Consider the following 23,511-nt stretch of genomic DNA (forward strand, 5'->3'; position numbering starts at 1 on the left):
CCACCTGTTTCAATACAGTTAAACGCCCCTATCATCAACCTTCCATTGACCTTGTAGTACTCAAAACACAGTAGGCAATTTATTATTTGTCTACTAAATCTTGTTCCTCCTAATTACAATGACTTTCCACTATCATCGAGGGACTTGTGCTGAACTTGTTTACACCGTTATTTGTACATGAAGTGTCTGTTTGGCTCTCCGTTCGGTGCACCTTGAACGGATGCTTTTGGATCCAACGTACGTTTAGGGTCTTGGCAATGATTTTTCCAAACATGGTTTGTAGTTGATTTTGTCTTTCAATCACAAATTATGACTTTTTAGACAATTTTGTAAAAGTTAATAGAATATATGATATTTTGTAATTAAATAATGGTATAAAATTATTTTATATTGATTTTATAATATTTTTTCTCTCAAAGTTTAAAGGTAATTATATATTCAAATAAAAATAAGAAAAATGTTAATAAAGTTTAATTGTCATGCAGTATAAAATAATCTTATAATTATTAAATCACATTTTTCATAATTATAAATATATGATAAATTTTAATTGAATAACGATATAAACCTATTTTATAGTGTATAATCTATTATCTCATTAATACACATCTATTTTTTTTTCTTACTTTCTTACCTTAAATAACTTAACCTTAAATTAACAGGTTTATTATAATAATTATGGGAGTTTAATAGTTGAAAGTTGAAACGAACTAAAATTCAAAGTGTGTTTATGAATAAAAGACAATTAACGATGGTAACTTTAACAACAAATAATAAAAAGTATTAGGTTTCAATTGATCAAAAGACAGTCTGGTCTCATGTTGATTGCGTAATAATAAATAATAAACCTATGCCGAAAATTGAAGAAAAAACTGCTCTCAATCTATAATTTTTTTCTTTCGAAATTACGATTCATTCTTACAGTCAAAAGTCACCAAATAGGTATTAAATAACTTCATATAACCAAAATCGTGAAACACTTACCAGCACATTAATCCCCTCTTATAAACACATAAAAGGACAATGCATAGGAATTCAATGCAACTCTTTAAAACCAACTAAGGGTGATTTGGAAGGGAACTTATACAATATACTGGAACAAGTCAATACAAGTTTCAGAACCCGAGGGTTCAAAGTATGTAATAATGTAACGAATATTGTTCATCCGAAAACTCGTAATTACAAAACGCTCCTCCAACCCCTTCAATTTTCGTCCTTTTATCACTTTCAGTATGCTTTCTGAAGTGCAAGTCCTTATGAGCAACAATCCCAAGCTTTGCAATGCTAAAGACCCACGTGACCTGAGCTTGAGTTCAACCACTTGCTTCCTATAAAAATCATCATACAAGGTTACTTTGAGCAATTGAACAAGTCAATCAAGGAACCCATCTTCACATACCGAAACACTCGGAACGGAGAGACATTTTTTTATATGAACAGTTAAAGATGAAAAGGGTGAAAATTCAGTAGCACCTAATTGGGCAAGCTAAACAATTGTATGAACAGGTGAAGAATTCAGTAGCACCTAATGCATGAGCTAAAGTCTCATCAAACATTGAATTTCTAGCTTCAGAAGTTGGTGGGAATAAAAATTCAATACTCCTATTTAAAAAAATAAGTGTGCAGAGAGGTCCTAAATGCTCTTGCCCTGCCAGACTCCAGGATGTATCTTCCCACCTGATTAATGTTTGCCTGATTAGCCACCCAAGCCAGTTCACAAGAATTTACATAATCTATTCATGTTTGACTCCCATTTTGTTGTCAGTTGTGTCCTTGTTACTGTCTCCTCCAACCTCAGTGACTGACCCATCCACAGCTTTTTTATTGTCAGTTGTGTCCTTGTTACTGTCTCCTCCAACCTCATTGACCGACTCATCCACAGCTTTTTTGTCATCAGTTGTGTCCTTGTTACTGTCTCCTCCAACCTCAGCGACCAACTCATCCACAGCTTTTTTGTTGTCAGTTGTGTCCTTGTTACTGTCTCCTCCAACCTCAGCGACCAACTCATCCGCAGCTTTTTTGTTGTCAGTTGTGTCCTTGTTACTGTCTCCTCCAACCTCAGTGACCAACTCATCCACAGCTTTTTTGTTGTCAGTTGTGTTCTTGTTACTGTCTCCTCCAACCTCAGTGACTGGCTCATTCACAGAAGCGGATGCCCCTGAACTTGGATTATCAACTCCTAGAGTCGGCTCAGTTTTGTCCTTGTTACTCTCAGAGGTTTCAATGCTTGAGTTATTGAGAGAAGCTGATGGCTCATCAGTAGCTATCTGCTCATCCTTTGTTAATGCAACACTGGATGATGAAGATGATGATTCGGCTAGACCAGGATTACTGTTCCCAGGTTCTATCTCAAGTTCTCCATTGGGAAGAACATCAGAAGGGTCATTGGCATCTGAAGATTCCCTCCACTCAACCCACTCAACTGGTTTATCGGTCCCACCATGTTCTAATTTTAGTCCTGCTTCTGGAGATGTTGCAGTGTCAGCTAACTCCTCATCTTCACCAGCAACAACAACATCCCCACTGGCTTTTACAAAAACCTCATCAGCATTAGGTGATGGAGAAGCAAGGGAACCTGTTGAGCGTTCATTGGCAACCCGATCTCTATCCTCCTCGAAAGCAAACCAGTTGGAATTTGTGAATAGAGACCCACTGCATGTGCCAAAGCAAAATAAAAGGTATTCATTGAAAGAATTGGAAAAAAGACCTTTACATGAACACCAGACATTACAGCTCAAATTCAAAGTAGAAAATTGACACATGTATGATCAACAGAGGCACGCCATTTACCTTTCATGGTCATCTCCCAACCGCAAAGAAGATATAACAACTTCTGCAGATTCATCATCAAAATAGACATCCTGCAAGATATATATTATGTCATGTTTTATCATGATTTAAATCAAACCTCAATAAAAAAATCCCAAGACACATCTTAAGTCATAAACAAACACAAGAAATCACCCAAAAAAACAAAGATAAACAAGTGCAGACTTGTATGAAAGCCATCAATTTACTCAGCAAAAATAGGCGAAATTTATGTGGTGCAGGAGTTCAAGTCACTTAAGACACCCAAGCAAGAATTACTCATTCCATCTTTAGACATTTATAATTTACACAAGAAAATTTATCTGAGCATTCACTTCCATATATTCAATTATGAATTCATTTCACCTCAATTCCAAAACTAGAGATTAACATTTACGAGGAAAATATCATACCTCATCATCTCGTTCAAGAGAGCCATGTACCTGAGAATATCATACAACACATAAGAATGACATCAGCCATCAGGAATTTATCTTCGTACAATAAAAAAAAAGTCATGAATGATATAAGAAACGCTCAACACAATCATCAAGTATGCACAATAAAGAAGAAATAGGCTATTTGTAGGACAAAATTCACATAAGTAATTACACAAAAAAGGATCAGCCTGGTGTACATAATATGAGAACTGACTATTAACTGTAGGCAAGAATTATAATAACATCGGAAATCAAGCAAATTCAAAAAAAATGCTGGCAAAGCTATGTGCATTTCACTCTGGTCTGATTTGCATAGGATGGGAAGGATTTGACTTTCTCAAAGTTGAGGATTAGGCTGCCTTTACTACCTAACATAGAAGTTTTCAGATATTACTTTTTTTAAGTTCTTTTGAAGCCCGAATGAGCCGAGCCCATTTTCACAGTTAAATCTTCTGATATAACACCATAGAAATCATCTTTGTAAGTATTTCATATACTTCTGGCCATTATGAAGAAAACAACTTTAGGAGCCTTTGTGGACAGAAACTAACATGACATCACGAAGTGATTCCAAATGAGGTTGATAAATAATCCTTCATCAATCGAAGAAAAATTCCAGATATTTCTGTTCTTCTGTTCAGAGCTATCAAAAATGACACTACAAAATGAACATTCAGCAGCAGACAGACAGGTGATCCCTGGAAATGAATGTACCTCTTCAATGTCTTCATTATTGTAAATGCCATAACGGAAGGCCTGACTCAAATTATTAGCTAATGCAGCAACATCATAGTCCCGATCTTGATAATCATCCTCGTCACTATCCCTATTTCTGTCATGCAACGCTGTTGGTCTCCTGTAACAATCAATTAATTTAAATCAACAAAAGAGTCTCTTAGGAAATACACAACGAAACCACATATGAGCTACATTGAAGCTACATAAAAAAAAAAATGAAGCTCTCAATCCCAATTACCAACAATAATAAGAAAAAAATTCAATAACAGAAAAAGATCGCCCTTAAGCTCAGCTCCAAGGGTGCATTGAAATAAAAAAAAAAAAAAACTTCGTACCCCATTGCCCAGAGGCTCTTCGCTATGCGAAGGTATGGGGGAGGGATGTTGTACGCAGCCTTACCCTTGCATATGCAAAGAGGCTATTTCCGGATTCGAACCCATGACCAACAAGTCACCAAGGCACAACTTTACCGCTGCACCAGGGCTCGCCCTCTCCAAGGGTGCATTGAAATGCACACAACAAATCAGCAAGAGTACAACACATCTCATGCAATTCAGCTGTCTTGCGTGGTTGATGGGTTCACTTTGGCACTGGTTTCATTTTAAGTCAGTAAAGTAGCACAACAAAAGGGATTTTGAAAAGGGACTAGGCAATATCTACTCAATGGAAGCTTTTTACAGTTTTTTTTTTTTTTTTGGTCAGCAAAGATTAATTTATATTAATTGAGTACCAGAGGTACCGGAAAACAAAATACAAGGTATATGCCAAATGATTGGTTCCACATCAGACTTAATGTAGTCTAAGGGGAACCAAAATCTGGCTACATAGTGGGATAAGACTGTTGTAATTAAAATTACCTAAAATATCCCAATAAAATCAATATACAATTATCGTTAAACCTCTCTTATTTATGCATCATGATCCCAAAGCAAAACCTATAGCATCAATTTAGTCAATTTTGTTTCAGTAAGATGGAATACATCATTCCGCAGTTTCAATATTGTTTTAGTTATTCCAGAAGTACAAGATGAAGGATCATTCTACAAACAAAACTAAATAAAAAACATACATGTCAAAATGAATATCAGCTCAATATTTCAGTAATCCTCTGCATGACAAGAAATTCCATTACAAAAACTTGAAAGTAATCTATAAAGATGTTAAAAAGACAATCTTAATAAAACACAAAATTTTCTTGAAAATTTATGCACCTCTCTGTTACACCACTTTTACATATTCTGGAGCTCGATGCTCTCTTGATTAGGTGAACAATGGTCTATGCCTCAAATGGAAACATTTTTCTTGATCAAGGAAGGTATATTATACTCTGATGGTTCTAATAGTTGCTATGACTTTAAGTTTATGGCTCAAGAAAAGAGAATAAGATTTCAATATCGAGTGAAACCTCTAATGATTCTAACCAGGACATATAAAAGCATGATGCCATTCAAAGAAACAGCAAATCTTAATTTTTCAGCTCATTCTGATATTGGATATGAAGATCAACTAGGGGATAGAACAAGACAATGCAAATTAAGAAATGCAACATACCCACACGACCATTGATAGACATTTTCCACAGCATTGCGATTAGATAAAACACTCAGGTACCAATCTTTCCATTCACTATTTCCCTGTCAATTTAAGAAGTTTGAAAATGAGCTTCAAGAATATGTAGTTAACATTTAACATTCATTTTGTGCAGGAACATGTTAAAACATCCAACAATTACTTACTAGAAAAGAAAGAGAATTGATCAACAGATACCAGCAATATAACTTTAAACACTCAAAAATCCTACCAAAACTTGCTGGAGACAAAGTAACAGACCTGCAAATGTTCCTGAATCACACTGTTGTTATTCCCTAACTGGACAAGTTTGTTAGATATACGGGTTAAGTGTCCTATGCATCCTATCCTGGGTGCTGATTTACCCTCAGCAGGTATTGTTGGCTGCATGAGCATTTGCAAAGACAAATTGAAAAGTTAAAATATTAATTCATCCCAAAATTTTTATTTATTTTTCATTAAATAGTTGAATCAAAACATAGATAACAAAACAAAACACTTTTTGCAATACAATTTTTAGGGGAGGGGGGGAGATCATGCACCTTATTTGTATCAGCTTCCAACGTGAATTGCTTTTCTGCTTGTATAATTTTCCCAACAAAATCACAATCACGGAGAAGATGTTCCAGAAGAGAAGAATTTTTACTCTCCAAGCAAGACATTATAATGTTTTCCACGTGGTGATGCAAAAAGTTATTGTATGGGTACCTACCACATTCAAACATTGTAGCAATGCATGAGATCAAATCACATGACACAAGATAACAAAATAGCTAAACTTACTCAAAGAACAAGTGAATAATTCTTTGTACTGCTCCAAGATCAATCAATTTCCTCTCAGCAGCTTCACCACCAACAGTTACTAAAACTGATATAAACTCTACAATCTGAAAGAATATGTGTTCAGTTAAATATTATGGCAAAGCTGCAATATTACTTCTCAACATCTTCAAAGATCATGAACACCAAACATTAAAAAGGCAATTACTTGTAAAACGTATCATGACAGCAAGGGGGTGTTTGGGTTATTGTTAAAGTTGTTGTTTGATAATGTTTTATATTTCTAGCTTGTTGTAGAAGCTTGCAGTGTTTTATTCATGGGAATAAGAAGCAAGATAGTTGAGAGTATTTTACATTCCTGGGAATGTTTTTACAAAACTTATATCAAAAGTGGTAATGTGATATTCCCAAGTCCACATTCCCAGGAAGCTTGCTCAACACACCTTGAAACAAGAACCACCCAAATGTTCAAAACTCACCTACCAATTTCCAACAGACTCAAATCAAACAGACAAATGCAGCAATTTGCAATAATTAATTTACCTTTAAACGATGTTTACCAAGAGGTGGTTGTAACTTGCCAAAAGTAGTTAGCAAGAGATTTTCAGCAGAAGAAACATCTAAGAGCTTGAGTAAATCACCTGCAGAGTAAGAGCTAGATCAGCATTTTTTTCCTCTGTAGAACCAGTCACAGTAAAACTACAAAATACAGAAAAAAGAATCTACATTCAGACACACTTGGTGTCACGATGTAATGTAACAAGATGAAATGAAAATCACAATTCAGTATCAATACAATTTTACATGTTAGATGTGAGTACTAGTGACCTGGTTTCCACCCAAATTGAAAAGAATGAAATTTATTTTTTGCTTGGGAGAGGGGAATGATTGCAGCAATTAGGGGGGGGAGGGGGGGGGGGAGAGAGAGCAATAGCAGAAGGAAATTAGAAAGAAATCAAACCAATAAAGAGTTGCATATTGGAAATGGAAGTTAAATGGACTTTTAGTTCATGTATTTAGACAAACTATTTCGCCCCCAAGAAGAGTACTAGGAACACACTCCTAATATGCTCTCTTCTATTGGCTAAAATTTATTGAAAATTACAAAAACATTAGAGATGTTCATTAAATAACAATGTGGGACCCACAAAAGTTTGTGATTTCAAATAAATTTCAATTAGTAAGAGTGTGTTTGCAAGAGTGTGTTCGCAAGAGTGCGTTCCTAGGCATTTTTCTTCTCCGCAAAACATACTTTCTAACCATTCAGAATTTGTCCATAATCAACCATTGTCATCATATTAGAGTCCACTACACCCTAGAAGGCATATTATATTGCAAACATAGTCTAAGTAGCATACACAAAAAATGGAAGCTTGAAGCTATGACCTATGATCCGCAATTTACCATTGGGAACATTTGACTAGTTACTTGGGCACTTTGTCCCATTCAATTGTTTCTTTGAAATTTTATTAAGTGATAGAATTATTAAAATCTCAATTATAACCCAAAAACCACATTAGCCTCTGCTATTTCAGCTGCATTCATCAGGCAGCACCATAACCACATGCTACTATGAGCCCAGATGCCATCCATGAGAAAGGCTCTGCACCATGACATTTCAGTGGCAGTTTGGCTAAGATCTGGCACACTACCATTTGCCACAGTGGCTATTTGAGAACATTATATAGAGCTCAAAATTATAACACTAACAAGAAGACATTGAGACCTAGAAGAAAAAGGTTATTTGAAGGTCAAAGTGAACGGAGGAAGTCTTACCTAGGCTTTCAAGCATGCCTTCAACAGTCTCAGGATTTGCAGTCACAGTAGATCCATTAGTCATTTGGCGGTTATATGTATAATAAGCGCCAAAAGTATGTCTCTTGGGGTCTAGCAAAGATATGCATACAGATAAAGAGTTAACGAGAACAGATTTTGGCCGAGAGACTTCAAGAGCATGATGGAATAATCTTCCTATAAAGCTGCAAATAGATGATAAAAGATGTTAAAGAAGAAAAGGATGCATAAACTTCAAGTAACTGATGTAGGATTGCACTCATAACAAAAAGAAGTCCCGGAACAAATCTACCTCGGGCTGGAGATTTTGGCAGAAAGCCCTGTTGGAGCAAATCGAGTAATAGCACAGAGAGTTTCTGCTGCATTAGCATGCACTTCTGGAGAGTCCTGTAAAAGCAACACCAAAAGAATGTACAGTCAATGTGAGTGTACTTGCTGGCCTTCTTAATAAAGAGATTATGGTTATCTACATTATCCTTATACCATTCACCGTACGTACTTACTGTATTCATCTTTGTAAGTTAGGGGGGTCTAAGGAGGATTTGTTAGAGAAAACTGCAGTATAAGTAACACAAAGATATCCTCACGTATGCAATAAATAAAAAAATACAGTACAAGTGAAATTGCTCAACAGTGCAATACAGCTATTCAGGCATATAGCCTGGAAGCCATAAAAGTAATCCTAACTCATAACAGCTGTAGTGTACGGACAACATACTATACTTAACACATGAGCATTCTAGTCCACATAAAGCATACAATGCCAAAAATATTTCCATCATTATTACTGTTAAAGCCACCTACATTAATCAACAAAACAGCCCCAAACTCGAACAACATTATGAAAAAAAATCCTATTCTGTATATGAGGCGGTTTATATGTATCACAAAGATGCTTTGCAATTTTTATTTTTTTTTATGGGCAAAAATATGTATATATATATATATAAAATCAGTACAAGTAGTACTAATATTTGTACATCCCAGTGTACATGTTTTCTATGTAAGATTATCGTATTGAAATATGCTTGAGATATTAGAATTCCATAACCCCCATCTCTGAGCACACTGGAATACCCATTACAAAAAGTATCTATGGTCTAATCCCTCCCCTATACAAGAATCCAGATTTAATATTACTGGACCAAAAGAGGAACAGCAGCTCAAAATCCTTATCTAAATATCTAAGCCACGTCCAGCAGAAGAAAATTGTATCCTCCATCAATTTCTGTCCATTAAAATCCTCATTTGAGAATACAATTCTGTTTCTACAATTCCAAACGCACCATGTGAGGGCAGCCCACCAAATCCATCATCTGTTTTGGACAATTCCAGATGAATTACAGTATGAATGTTGTAGAAAGTGTTCCTTAGGTGATGCAGGGAACACAGTTACAACCTCTGTCCATGCAAGGCTCTCCCACCATAAAGGCATTATTCTTTGGCAGCCGAAAAATATGTGGGATGCTTCCTCCTCATGACTCGAACAAAACAGGCAGTGGTAGTCATCTAGCTGCACATTCCTTCTCCTTAGGTTTGCTTTGCGATTTTAATCTACACGATTGCTTGCTCTCAAACTAAATACTTTGTGTGCTTTCATAGTTAAGTTAGGTGCTTTTGTTGATCTCCATATATTTTATATATTTGTAATAGTAATTTAAGTAACATTTCATTCAGACTAGATTCATCATTTTTATAAAATTCTGTTATTCCTCAAACATAGTTGTCAATCCCAATAGTGGTGTGGAGCATGGCAATCAAAATTGAGATTTTATTCGAGATCGGAAAGGGGAGCGTGGATCATAAATCGGGGGATCGTAAGATCCTACAAAATTTATAATTAGAATATGACACTTGAAAGACATAATTAAACTTCAATTCAACATCATATGAAAAAAAGAAATGAGAGGGAGTGTTGAAACTGACAAAGAAAAGAGAGAATCGGGATATTGAGTGAAAGAGAACAGATGAGTATTAGGAATAAGATCAACAGTTTATATTGTTTCTTGTTAATTGCATTAATTTGTAATTGAGAGAGTAATTTTCATGGAGTAAAAGAGAGAATCGGTGATTTAGAAGGGCGGGTCATAGGCCAATGTAATTTTCGTTTTAGGGTTTTTGGGCCACAGTAAATTTTCAGTTAAGGGGAAAAGGGGGCACAGTTAAGGGGAAAAGGGGGTGGTTAATTTTTACAACAGAAAGAAGGAGAAAGGTGTGGACTAGTGTTTTTTGGGCCACGGATTATTATATCGGGACACAAACCCGATCCGCAAAAAGCCAAACACCAACTCGCACAAAAGTGCCGCACCACATCGAGCAGCGATCTTCAACAGCGATCCTGGACGATCCGGCGAAATTGCGATTCTCACCACACTGAGACTCAAAGATGGCGAAGAAGATCGTAAACTCGTACAATCTTAAGAATCAGATTGTGATTTTGACTACCATATGGTGTGGAGCATCCAATTCACTAAATGCTATAGCAGGATAATGGGGAGCAAGATGGCCACTATTCTAACCAATTAGAATAAAAAAGATTTAAGAGTAGAAAAAAACAAAACAGCACAAGGACAGAACAAGGCAAGGCAGCAAAGGTCACAGTTGGCCAGAAACAGTGGCAATTTTGCCAGAAAATGGCCTCAGAGGTCTCAGCCTCTCAGGATGATAAGAAACTGAGGAGAACAGAGGTTGGGGACGGACAACTTTCGCAGCTAGCCAGAAAATGCAGAGAAATGCCGGAGAAGGGTGGGTGCTTATCGCAGAGACCAGTGGGTGATACTTCATAACAGAGTGCAGGCAAGTGAATGAGAAGAAGGGTTTCAGTTCTGATTCAAAGGAGAGGGGAAAATCCTTAATTGACCCCCTAAAACAGCCCTAAATGACACTTTCATGATCAAAAATATGTTTTTCCGACCCACACCGATAGCACTTGCTCCAGCTACAATTTTCCGTGATTTTGTCTGCTATTGTGCAATCATTGAAGCATGTTCCAGCTGCTTCACGACAATTCTGTGACAGCACCACTATTTGGTGCTATTGAAAACTGTGGAAGAAAATATACCTCAAGAGAAGAAAAGCATGATTAGGGTAGTACTGCATCACTCCATAATTAAAAAGTTAATACAAGTCAAATGGGGCACTGTGATTTATTATTACAGTATAAGCTAATAGAAAATGAGGGTGGCAAATAAAACTTCCTTAAGGATATATTTCAATCTGATCATATGCACAAACATTCACATATTTAATTCATTTGTTGGCCTCACATTCAACTTAAAAAATTACATTTTAATTTTATCCATCCAAATCCAGTAACACACTTTTAGATTTGGAAACAGTAACATCCAAATCCTCTAGTAGAGATTTAGAAAAATGATGATACTTACTGAAGAACTGAATTTATCCACAATCATCTCAAGCACATTAGTATCTTCAATCCACTGCATTGCATCCACATGACTTACATACATATTTTCATCAGCACCAATCAAGCGTATCAAAACCTAGTATTCAGAAGAAAAATATTACCACTAAAACAACAAATAAAAAAGCACACACAAGAACAGAATATAGAGAGAAATATAAATTCTAACCAATGAAAGTAATTGATTTTTCAAAATTTAAAATACTATACCCCATGCACATGTATCAGCAATAAATACAAGTAATACAAAAAAGATTTGAACTAACAGCAAATCAAAGAAGAAAGCATAACTGGTGAGTACAGCATTTAAAAATAAATAAAGGTTGTCAAAAAACCAACCTCCATGATAGATGTAATTCCAATCAACTCAACTAGTTTCTTCACAATTTCCTGGTGAGCCTGGATAGCCATAAGGACAACACATCAGCAAACTGATAGATGTGACCCAATGGATGCTTGACACAACAATGAAAATAAGCAGGCCCTTCAGTCCATTACTCCATTACTAGAATATATTAATAATACTAGGAAATATTCATCAAAATGTTCCATCAAGTAACTTCCTTTAATATTATTGGGAAAAACCTAAGTCTCACATCGGCTAGAGATAATGCCAAGATAGAGTATATAGATAGGAGCAACCCTCACCCTATTGCTAGCTTTTGGGGTTGAGTTAAGCCCAAACTCACATTCTAAGATGGTATCAAAGCCTATCCTAGATCTCCATTAAAAGGGTCACCCACCATGTTATCCACGCACCAAGCCCAAAAGTACCTTGCCTCATGAATATCTTAACCTTTAATTCTAGAGGCTTGGGTGGGGCTGTTAAAAGATCAGCCATTAGAAAGATGACTCTGACTAATAATCTTGATGTTCTTTGCATCCAAGAAACAAAAATGGAGTCTATTGATAGAAAGCTTTGTCAGTATTTATGGGCTGACTGTAATGTTTCCTTTGAGTTTGCTCCTGCAACTAATTCTGCTGGTGGTCTTTTATGTATTTGGACAATGACTCTTTTACAGTAGACAGAAAGTTAGTGGGGAATGGGTTTATTCTGTTGGAAGGGAAGTGGATTAAGGACAGCAAAATGGTTTCTATTCTAAATGTTTATGCGCCTTGTGATCTTCAAAGAAAGAGGCAGCAATGGGAAGAGGTCCTGCAGCTGAAGACAGATTCACAAGTAACCATGTGGTGTGTATTAGGTGACTTCAATTCTATAAGACACCAAGATGAGAGGGTGAGCTCAGCCCAGTCTGTTAGTGTGGATCCTAGCATTTCTGAATTCAATGCTTGGATTTCAGACATGAACTTAGAGGATGTTAGGTCTGTTGGGAGAAGATTCACTTGGTATAGACCTAATGGAAGTGCTATGAGTAGATTGGACAGGTTTCTTATATCAGATGATTGGTTGATGCAATGGCCTGATTCTACTCAGTATGTGCTTGACAGAGACTTCTCAGACCACTGCCCCATCTTGTTAAAGTCAAGAACATAGATTGGGGGCCAAAGCCTTTTAAGGTTATGGATTGGTGGTTGAAGGACAAGGGTTTCCAGCAACTAGTTCAGCAGCAGTGGAGCAACTATCATCCTCCAGGATGGGGAGGATACGTTCTGAATCATAAAATAAAAACTCTCAAACAGTGCATAAAACAGTGGAGCTTAATAAATGGTGAAGCTAATGCTAGAAAAGTTATTATGACTAAAAAGGAGTTGAATGCTCTAGAGAATGCTCTAAATGACAGACCTTTATCCCAAGTGGAAGTCTCTATTAAGAAATCTCTTCAAGTTCAGTTGTGGGAGGCAGCTTATGCTTATGAGTCTATGTTGAGACAAAAGGCTAGAGTTAAGTGGTTAAAAGAAGGGGACAGCAACTCCACTTATTTTCACAGATTGATCAACCACAAAAGAAGAAAAAATGCTATTCCAGGTATTTTCATGGATGGTGTGTGGATTCATGAACCTTGCAGGGTTAAAAATGCAGCTGTCCATTACTTCAAAGACAGATTTTTGGAGGATTGTTCTAACAGGCCAACTCTGGATGGTGTTTATTTCTCCTCGCTGGATCTAAGAGACAAAGAAAGCCTTGTGTCCAGATTTAATGAACTAGAGATAAAATCTGCAGTTTGGGACTGTGGGGGGGACAAAAGCCCTGGCCCGGATGGCTTCAATTTTAATTTTATTAAACACTTCTGGGAGATTTTGAAACCAGACATCTTGAGATTCATGGATGAATTCTATATCAATGGATCCTTTCCAAAAGGATCTAATGCTTCCTTTATAGCCCTCATCCCAAAGATCAATGACCCTCAATCTTTCAATGATTATAGACCCATCTCCCTTATAGGGTGTGTCTATAAAATCGTGGCAAAAGTTTTGGCCAAGAGATTGGCTGCTGTATTACCTCACCTTATAGACGAAAGGCAGACAGCTTTTATGAAGGGGAGGCATATTCTTCATGGTGTTTTAATTGCCAATGAGGCTATAGCTGAGGCCAAATCTAGAAGCAAACCTTGCATGGTCTTCAAAGCTGATTTTGAAAAGGCTTATGACTCCGTTTCTTGGGGTTTTCTTGATTACATGCTTAAAAGGATGGGATTCTGTGAAAGATGGAGGAAATGGATAAATGGTTGTCTAAATACTGCAACTATATCCATTTTAATTAATGGGAGTCCATCTAAGGAGTTTACTCCCAAGAGAGGTCTAAGGCAAGGTGATCCCCTGGCACCTTTCCTATTCAACATTGTAGTGGAAGGTCTCACAGGCTTGATGAGGTCAGCTGTGTCCAAGAACCTGTTCAGAAGTTATCTAGTGGGATCTTTAAAAGAAGAAGTGAACATCCTCCAATATGCTGATGATACTTTGTTTTTTGGACAGGCTACTAAGCAAAATGTGAGAACCATAAAATGTGTTCTGAGGTGCTTTGAGGAAGCATCTGGTCTCAAGATAAATTATTCTAAAAGCCACTTTGGCTGTTTGGGGAAATCAGCAAGTTGGTGCAGGGAAGCTGCCCAATTCCTCAATTGCAGTATTTTGGAATTTCCTTTTACTTATCTTGGAATTCCAATTGGGGTGTCCTCTAAGAGCTGGATCGTGTGGCAGCCTATTGTAAAGAAGTTTGAGTCCAAACTTGCAAGATGGAAGCAAAGAACTCTATCTATGGGAGGCAGAATCACTCTCATTAATTCTGTCCTCTCAGCCTTACCTATATACCTTCTATCCTTCTTTAGGATCCCCAAAAAAGTAGTGCAAAAAATTGTCTCCATCCAGAGATATTTCTTATGGGGAGGTCACCAAGAGGCCAGCAAGATTCCTTGGGTGAAGTGGGACAAAGTCTGTCTTCCTAAGAACAAAGGGGGCCTAGGGATTAAAGACTTATCCTTATTTAATGCGGCTCTACTTGGCAAATGGGGGTGGCAGCTGGCTAACAATCGAGACCAACCTTGGTCTAGAATCTTAATCTCTAAGTATGGTGGGTGGAAAGAGCTGATCTCTGGTGGTAGGAGGAATTTCACTTCCCAATGGTGGCAGGATTTGAAGAGTATCTTTCAGCAGCAACATAATGAATGCTTAATTGATAATTTAAGTTGGAAAGTGGGTAGTGGGTCTAGCATCAGTTTCTGGAAGGATAATTGGATGGAGGACAATTGTAATCTCCAAGGAAAATACCCCCAGCTCTATTTAATAAGTAAACAGCAGAACTCATCAATTAATTCTATGGGAGATTTTGTGGAGGGTAGGTGGGAATGGAAGCTATCATGGAGAAGGGATTTTTTTGATCATGAAATCCAGCTGGCAGCTGATTTCCTAGCTGAGATCGATTCTGTTCATATTCACCAAACCAGCAGAGATCTCCTTTGGTGGAAGCCCGACACTAATGGAGTTTTTACAACAAAATCTGCCTACAAAGTGCTGCAGGAGGCTCATCATAGTGACAGGGAAGACTCTGTTTTTAAACTTATATGGAATTTGAAAATTCCCCCAAAAGTGAGGGCTTTCTCTTGGAGACTTTTCAAGAATAGACTTCCTACTAGGGACAATCTTAGCAAGAGACAGGTCGCACTGCCTTCTTATAGTTGTCCTTTATGTGATCATGAAGAAGAAACGATTTATCATCTTATGTTCAACTGTGAAAAGACTAGGAGCCTTTGGTGGGAGACAATGAGATGGGTTAATAGAGTGGGTCCCTATTCCATAGATCCAAAGATACATTTTCTACAATTCACCCAATGGAATACCAAAGATAGTACCAACAAAGCATGGGAATTTCTGTGGCTAGCCCTGTCCTTCTCCATTTGGTACCATAGAAATGCCAATATCTTCAAGAACCAGCAGTTCTCTCCTGAAAAGGTCATGGATGATGCCCTGTTCCACACCTGGTCTTGGTTAAAATGTGTGGAGAAGGACTTCCAAATGCACTTTAATTTTTGGTCATCCAATCTAAAGGATGTTCTTTCTTAGAGGGGTTGGGTTGTATCTTTGTGGGCTGTTTTTGGTCTCCCCTACTGGGTTGCAGATTGTATTTGTCTTGCTTTGTATCTGTTTTTTCAGTACACCTAGTACTGAACTATATATATAATATTTTGATTTTTGCTGTGCAAAAAAAAAACTGAGCGTGAGGGGGTGTATTGGAAAAAACCCAAGTCCTACATCGGCTAAAGATAGTGCCAAGATAGAGTATATAAATGGGGGCAACCCTCACCCTATGAGCTAGCTTTTGGGGTTGAGTTAGGCCCAATCACCTTTCCTTCTCTCTCTCTTTCTTCCTTTTCTTTGAATCTATTAATCATTGAATCCATTTGATTGCATCCTCATCATCAACAATGAAGCAACTAGAATTTCCATATTTTCCCTTGAAGGGCACAACTAAATACTTTTGCAATTCCAACCAAACCCCAAGCAATGACTAAACTTGCTGACTGGACCAGCTTTGATCATCATATCTTTAGGGTTTTCATTAGTAATTTTCTGCAATAGTCCCGTGATACAATATCCCAAACAGTGATATCAAAGATGCTTGGTCCTCTTGTGATAATCTACTTGTCAAATGTAAAGCACTAGGTTGTAACAAAACACTGCTTTCTTTTTCAGAAACCACCAAAATTCACTCATTATACCACTGCTGTCAGAAAGTGTAGCCTACTTGTATTGCTGCTTGGAGACAATACAAGTTTAACTAGCTAGGTTGCCTTCAACCTGATAGGAACTGATAATCAGGGACAGTTATGGCAGTTATGGGAAGAAAAAAACTGCTTTAGAAATCAGTTTTGCATTAGAAACTCCAAGATGACAGTTACGTGTAGAAAATAAATGCTAGTAGTTAATTTTGTATTAGAAACAGCAGGATAGCAGTTGTGCGTAGAAAATAATTGCCAGTAGTTATGTATTAGGAGTATAAATCTAATAGTAGCTTGCGTAATCAGGGGTGTGAAGTTATTTCAAGTTTGTGGACAGAGAACACTCTCTGTAGGAGACTTCTGTCTCTGGGACAGCAAGTGTATAGCCATATTTGTGTAATAGGGACTTTATTATTTTAGTCAATTGGTGTTCTATCACAAACTAACAGCACAAATATAAGAGTAAATAGATAACGAGCCAGAGACGACCTATCCAAATCAACTGCAAAATAATAGTCCAAATAGCACCAACCAACATTGGAGATACACCTCTGAACCACAGAATCCAGTTCACTGCTAGCCATTCTTCCAAGACATGCTATATGCACTAACAACTCACTGACAGCACTTGCACTCAAAATCAAATAAATTCCACTCTAAGAAGAAGCATCAACATTTTTTCCAATACAAATGAATAATAAAGAACACATTTCTGGCTTTTCACAGTGCCTTATTAATGTATTGCTAAGGGTAATATTACTTTAGAGACTTCAATTCGTTACCCTTCTTTGCTTATTAGGCATACTGATTATCCATAAAAGTAGAGATTTAATTGCAATTTTAACAGTACTATTGTTTTTAGTTGGCCAATCATTTAATGCACTAACAATCTTAATAATTGAGAAAGGAAGCTACTGGAAAATTCATTAAAACCCTACATTCTAGCATCAGTTCTGCAATAAGCATTTGCACACAACAGTTCAATGTGATAACGATACAGCATGGTAAGAAAGATGTTTCCAAATAAAATAATGAAAAAGTAGTCGACTTACTTGAACATATTGCATGAAAGGAATTGTCTTACGTAACAACAGGCATACAACTACCTAGCAGCATAAGAACTTAATAAGTACAATGGCCAAGATTATTTGTAAAAGGAACTTTAAAAATTAAAAGGTAAAAGAAATAATTAAAAACAGAAGGAAAGAAAATTAAACAGAATGCTAAGTTCTGATCTCAAAGGGAAAGCATTGGTCAACCCAACCATGATTTGTTTTCAAGTCAAATAATTTTGGAGTCAGAGAGCAAAAGTTAAATCGAGTTGGCAGGCTAATTTCTGGGCAAGCTCAACTCTGCCCACAACAAAAGCAATTTTATAGCCTAACTAAACATGCAGTAAGCTTCAAACTTCAAAAAATCAGTACCTTGCTAAAATATCCAGCTAGTAGGTTACTATGGGAGTGATTTAGATCCAAAAAGGAGAACAACAAATTCATCAACTGCCAAGAAGGAATGAAGTCAGCACTCCTAAAATATTACCAACAATTAAGGGTTTAAAAGTTTTTGATGTCTTACTTCCTCATCCTCTATAAGAGTTTTGAGTATGATATCAACTTCACAGGTAAAAATCTCGCATGCAATAAAAGGAAACCTGTTACAATAGCAATAAGATATCACTGCAAAATGCAAATATCCAGCTAACAGGAACTTAATCAATCTCCAATTTGAGCAACCTACTTAAAAGATCGCTTCTTTTCAGCATCCTCAGGAGCTTCTTCAATGATGTATCGTGTCAATTGTTCCACCTGTGCTCTTCCAGACAAACTGCAACAGGCAACATAAAATTTCATTAAGTGCAAATGAATTAAAAGAGAGTTGTGGTCGGCCAATCACACAATAATGAAAGACCACAGTTGAAAAGAACAGAAAAGGGAACAATTTATCCCAAACAAAATTATGTTATCAGTATCCAAGCCAAAGGAATCTATAATTTAAAAAGCTTGCACCAGAAAAAGATAGTCCAGAGTTCATCAGATATAGACAACTTTCCAAAACTACACTAAAATCTATACCTAAGGCCCTATAATTTCATCACTATACCATTTATATTATTATTATGTTTAAATGAAGGTAACAAAAAGACCATTTTTTAATAAATTGTACTTACAATCTTTTATTTGTAACGAAATTATTTTCCTTTCAAAAATAATAAATAGCAATTAACATAAGTTTACTATGAGCCTCATGCACTAGGTCACCCTTTTTAACATTAATAGGAGTTACACTATAAGAAGAATCTCTTCATCCTTTCTTCACTCTCCTAATTCCTGAACCAGATTGACTTTTAGATAAAGGCAAGTAAATGTAAATGAGTATTATCTCAATGGTTCGTTATTTTACATTTCACAATAATTACAATTAAGACACACAAAATGAGTATTATCCCTAATTCCCTATTCATTATCACAATCAAGCTGACAAATTTTCCAAGTTTTGAATCAGATTATCAAAACTCAAATTAGGAGAACTCACAAGTCAATAAAATGGAAACTCAAACCAATACTTTGTTTCCTAATCTAATTAATTAGAAAGTAAAGGCAAAAGTCCAAATTGTTAGAAGACAAAGTAGGGCTCACTTCAGTGATTTCAAGCATTTCACTTCATAATCATGTCCTCACCTCTAAACAATACTATTAAGTCATAATAGTTTCAAATAAGAAATACATTTGTAATAGCAGAAAAGAAGAGCATTACAAATTTATAAGGCGACTGTTAAGAGCTTTGCATTCCTGAATAATTTCATCCTCATCAAGTAGTTCATCCAAAGTAAAATTCTCCTTATCCAAAATGGTCTCCACCTGCAATATAATACACCAAATAAACAGTAAAATCACTATACGCCTATACCAATAGGTATCTTCATATCATTTTAAAAATTAAATTAAATAAATCTATTCTAGTCCCCCAAAGAAACAGCCAATAAATGTAATCATGAAAAGATGGCATCAGGAATATCAAAGAAAATGTTACAGATGTATGAGGTACTTGTGAGTTGTGGCAAAATGCCTTCTAAGAAATTCTAGTAGACAAATTCTAGTAGACAATAAGGAAGTGACTGAAAAAAAAACCTCCAAATTCTTGCCATATCAATGATGGAAAAAAAATCTCTCTAGCAACAATGCAAATAAAACCAAACCAAGGCCAAGAACAAAATCCTATTTTACAAAAAGGAGAAATGAACACCATTGAAAAACTAGGCATTTCTCTCCGACCAAATACACCATATAACTGTTTAGACTGAGCAACACAGTTATTAAATGTTTAGATCGGGAAAAAAAAATATACAGATCATTACTAAAATCAAAGATGTCAATGACGACAATCAATGGCAGCTCCTCATCTTTACCTGATTTTAACATAACTGAAAATTGTGACCAACACGGATCGTGTAAAAAACAGTAAGCATTAGTTTCATTCATCTATCCACAAACGACAACAATCCTAATCCCTCCACACTACTCCAGTGATCATTAAAGATATAAAGATATAACTGTGTAGATTGAGCAACACAGTTAATATTTAGACTGGGAAAAAGATATATAGATCATTGCTAAAATCAAAGATGTCGACAACGACAATAAATGTCAACTCCTCGTCTTTATTTTAATGTAACTGAAAATTGTGACCAACATGGAACATGTGAAAATAAGTAAACATTAGTTTCATTCATCTATCCACAAACAACAAGAATCCTAATCCCTCCACACTACTCCAGTGATCATTAAAGATATTAAGATATAAACTGTATAGGTTGAGCAACATTAAATGTTTAGACCGGAAAAAGATATACAGATCATTGCTAAATCAAAGACGTTGACAACGAAAATAAATGGCAGCTCCTCATCTTTACCCTATTTTAACATAACTGAAAATTGAGACCAACACGGATCATGCGAAAAACAGTAAACATTAATTTCATCAATCTATCCACAATCGACAACAATCCTAATCCCTCCACACGACTCCAGTGATCATTCACACACTCCTCAGCCCCTACTATTGATATTGATATATCACTTTCACAATAATTCAAAGTAAATCGCACGCACCAACAATCCCATACTCTCATCAGTTCATTACTGTACCAAGATTTTCAAAATTCTCAAATACAGAGACTACCCTAGTGTCCTCCACCTGATGTGACAGTAACTACAAACTGGCCAAAACATCAAACCGCACCGCTGCATAATCAGGCACAGAGTTAAACGCACCAATTCAATTACTCACAGTATCCGATTCTAGATTAAACAAATTCGATTTAAAAACGACACTAAGATCACCATGGAGTAAATTAAAGACGCAACAACCCTCCGTATCGTAACAGTTTCCCACGAAACAAACCAAAAAATCAAATCCAAGCAAACACCGCATCAATAAAACATCCAAAACCACCACCAACACACAAGAATCAGTGTCCGCGAAGCTTATGCGAAGAAACGAAGAATGAGGGTGCGGAACTCACCGGAGACGCCGTGGACAAACCAGCCATGCGCCAAAACATGGTGAATTTCTGAAGAAAGGGCGCAGAATCACGAAACCGGAAATCCGAAAACGGATCTAGCAGCGCAGAAACCCTAGCGCTCTGCCCCAAATTGAATTGGAGGAATCGTTATCGGTGCGGAAACCCTAGAATCGGAAACGATGAGACGGAGGGAGATCGAATCGGAGGAAATAGAGAGAGAGAGAGAGAGAGAGAGAGAAAGAGAGAGAGCAACCAAAACAACCTTCAATCGCGGGAGAAAAGATTGTTTACAAGTGATGAATGAATAATAGCATTTCAACCATCATCATGTACCATCGTACATATATTTTTTTGTGAATTTCAATTAAATTCAAATTTAAATAGCTGGTGCCAGGATTTATTTTTCCTTATGCATATTTATTAATTTATTATTTTTTATATTAGAAGAAAATTTAGATTTTTTGTGAAAAATAAGAATCAGTTATTAATTATGATACATCTGAAAATTATTTGCCCATTACGAGATCAAACATATATTATTCACTGTGTTGATCAAGTGTGAGATAAATTATTTTAATTTTGAATCTTAGTATATAATTGTGTTATTTGGATGGAAAATTTGAATTTTAAAAAAATAAAATTAAAAATACTTAGTTTATATGTATGATTGCTCCTCCAAAGTTGGAGGAGTGTTGTTGCAGTCCACTTGCCACCGAGAAGCATTCAAAACGTGCCTTCAATTTTTTGGATGATATGTTCCTTTTTTTTAATTTTTTTTCTTTTCTTAGGCTTTGTTTACTTTATTGTGTAAATTTTGTAGTCATGAGTTAGTCATGCAAATTGCTACATCACGACCGACGGTGTTTATTATTGCCCATTAAATTAACTCAATAACTTATTTTATCAGTAATATAAGTGAGAAATATTTTAAATGGGATATTCTCTCAAACAAAATGAGACAGTTTTATGTAAGAGGGAGATGAATAAATATTTATTATTATGTTTTATTATAAATCATAAGATCAAAATATATAAATTATGTGATTTTAAAAAAAAAACAATGTAACTTTTTAAAATGATTTCATATTTTAAAATCTTAATTATTTGTGTACAGTGTATGATGTAAAATTATAAATTTGTTCTCCATTCCCATATAAGAATAATTTAGTGATTATATTAGTATTATACATTATAAATAATTATTTTTTGCATAAAATAATTATATTAAATAGTGTGTTAGACAAAATATAAAATTTCTTGAAAAAAAAATGTTTTAAAAAAAATATATGCATTCAGGAGATATAAAAAAAAAAGTTTAATGTGAAAGTGTTTGTGTTTATAGTCCAATATAGTATAAAAAAGTTTTTACCAAGGCTTTCAACAAAAAGACTTGTACCTTTGAGTATATAGAAATATGCCTTTTATAACATGTGAAAAAGTGTCACTAATATTACAAATAAATATTATGTTTAACATGCCACTTTTGATTATAATAAATATTTTTCAAATTACTTTTGGGACACCTTTAATCTCATTGTGAGTTTGAAAATTGACTTTCTTAGGTAAAGGATTGACTTTGTAGTTTCTGATATTTTTAAGTGTCTAATACTTTTGATAGAGTTTTAACACTTGTAAGTAAATTTTTAACTCAATCTCTTCCTTTGTGTTGATCCTTGAGGTAGCTTTTATAAACTTTAGAAAAAATATTCTTTGTGTGATTTGTGTCTTCATCAAATAATTTAATTTTGTTATGAACAACTTGTCTTTTATGATGGTGACACCTTGTTGAGGAGAGTGTGAGGAGAAAATGTATTACACTTTTACGATTCTTTGATCCACTACTTATATGACTAATTTTGTTGTTGATAACCTACCAACTTTTTTTTTTGTCCATGTACTCTTGAAATTCAAATGTTAGAATAATTTCATAACATACATCAAGAGAAAAAAATTCAAATATTAAAATATTTTATAGAGCAAATCATTTTCAGGATACTTTCACATATAAATAAAACATATGAACGTTAACTAACCGAATACATATAAATAATGTAAGTTGGTTATATAAGGAGATGTTTGACACACAACAATGATATTATTTTACTACATTTATGTTTTTTTACTATGTTATATATGCAAAGTACTTATTGACTATATTGAAGACTAATTTATACTTAATAACTTAATTGATTACCTATAATGAGATATCTTTTTTAAATTATGTTTTTTTATCTACAAGACTTAAAATTAAAATATTGTTTAGAGATATAATCCAATTTCACTCAGACTAACAACATATTAATTTGTTTTATGTTTTTTTAA

General features: G+C 35.4%; 1 protein-coding gene across 5 annotated transcripts; it reads right to left on the reverse strand.

Moving 5' to 3' along the window:
- Positions 1–930: 930 nt before the first annotated feature.
- On the reverse strand, positions 931–21,522 carry LOC114367170 (serine/threonine-protein phosphatase 6 regulatory subunit 3-like). Of its 5 annotated transcripts, none has more exons than XR_003657134.1 (20): positions 21,190–21,501; positions 19,422–19,525; positions 18,405–18,491; positions 18,243–18,318; positions 18,092–18,166; positions 17,720–17,773; positions 11,893–11,952; positions 11,516–11,632; positions 8,422–8,516; positions 8,112–8,314; positions 6,879–6,976; positions 6,339–6,442; positions 6,098–6,263; positions 5,817–5,939; positions 5,538–5,620; positions 3,963–4,104; positions 3,222–3,251; positions 2,791–2,861; positions 1,678–2,652; positions 931–1,328 (listed from the first exon to the last, which is right to left on the reverse strand). XR_003657134.1 is itself a non-coding variant. In XM_028324284.1 (20 exons), the coding sequence occupies exons 2-20, from the start codon at positions 21,226–21,228 to the stop codon at positions 1,734–1,736; spliced, it is 2,646 nt and encodes an 881-aa protein (XP_028180085.1). In that variant the 5' UTR covers positions 21,229–21,353; positions 21,452–21,522; the 3' UTR covers positions 981–1,733. The 5 variants fall into 5 exon arrangements, 4 of the variants coding, with proteins under 4 accessions (XP_028180085.1, XP_028180084.1, XP_028180087.1 ...); XM_028324284.1 differs by having other exon boundaries at positions 981–2,652; positions 21,190–21,353; positions 21,452–21,522; XM_028324283.1 differs by having other exon boundaries at positions 981–2,652.
- Between the last annotated feature and the right edge of the window lie 1,989 nt (positions 21,523–23,511).

The sequence above is a fragment of the Glycine soja genome, chromosome 9 (assembly GCF_004193775.1).
Source record: "Glycine soja cultivar W05 chromosome 9, ASM419377v2, whole genome shotgun sequence".
Classification (NCBI taxonomy): domain Eukaryota; kingdom Viridiplantae; phylum Streptophyta; class Magnoliopsida; order Fabales; family Fabaceae; genus Glycine; species Glycine soja.

Excerpts from the sequence above, each read along its gene's own strand:
- LOC114367170 (XM_028324284.1), bottom strand. The coding sequence starts at position 21,228 with ATGTTTTGGCGCATGGCTGGTTTGTCCACGGCGTCTCCG. Across the intron at positions 11,633-11,892 it reads GAATTACATCTATCATGGAG|GTTTTGATACGCTTGATTGG; the intron begins GTTGGTTTTTTG and ends TCTGAATACTAG. Across the intron at positions 3,252-3,962 it reads ATAATGAAGACATTGAAGAG|GTACATGGCTCTCTTGAACG; the intron begins GTACATTCATTT and ends TGATATTCTCAG.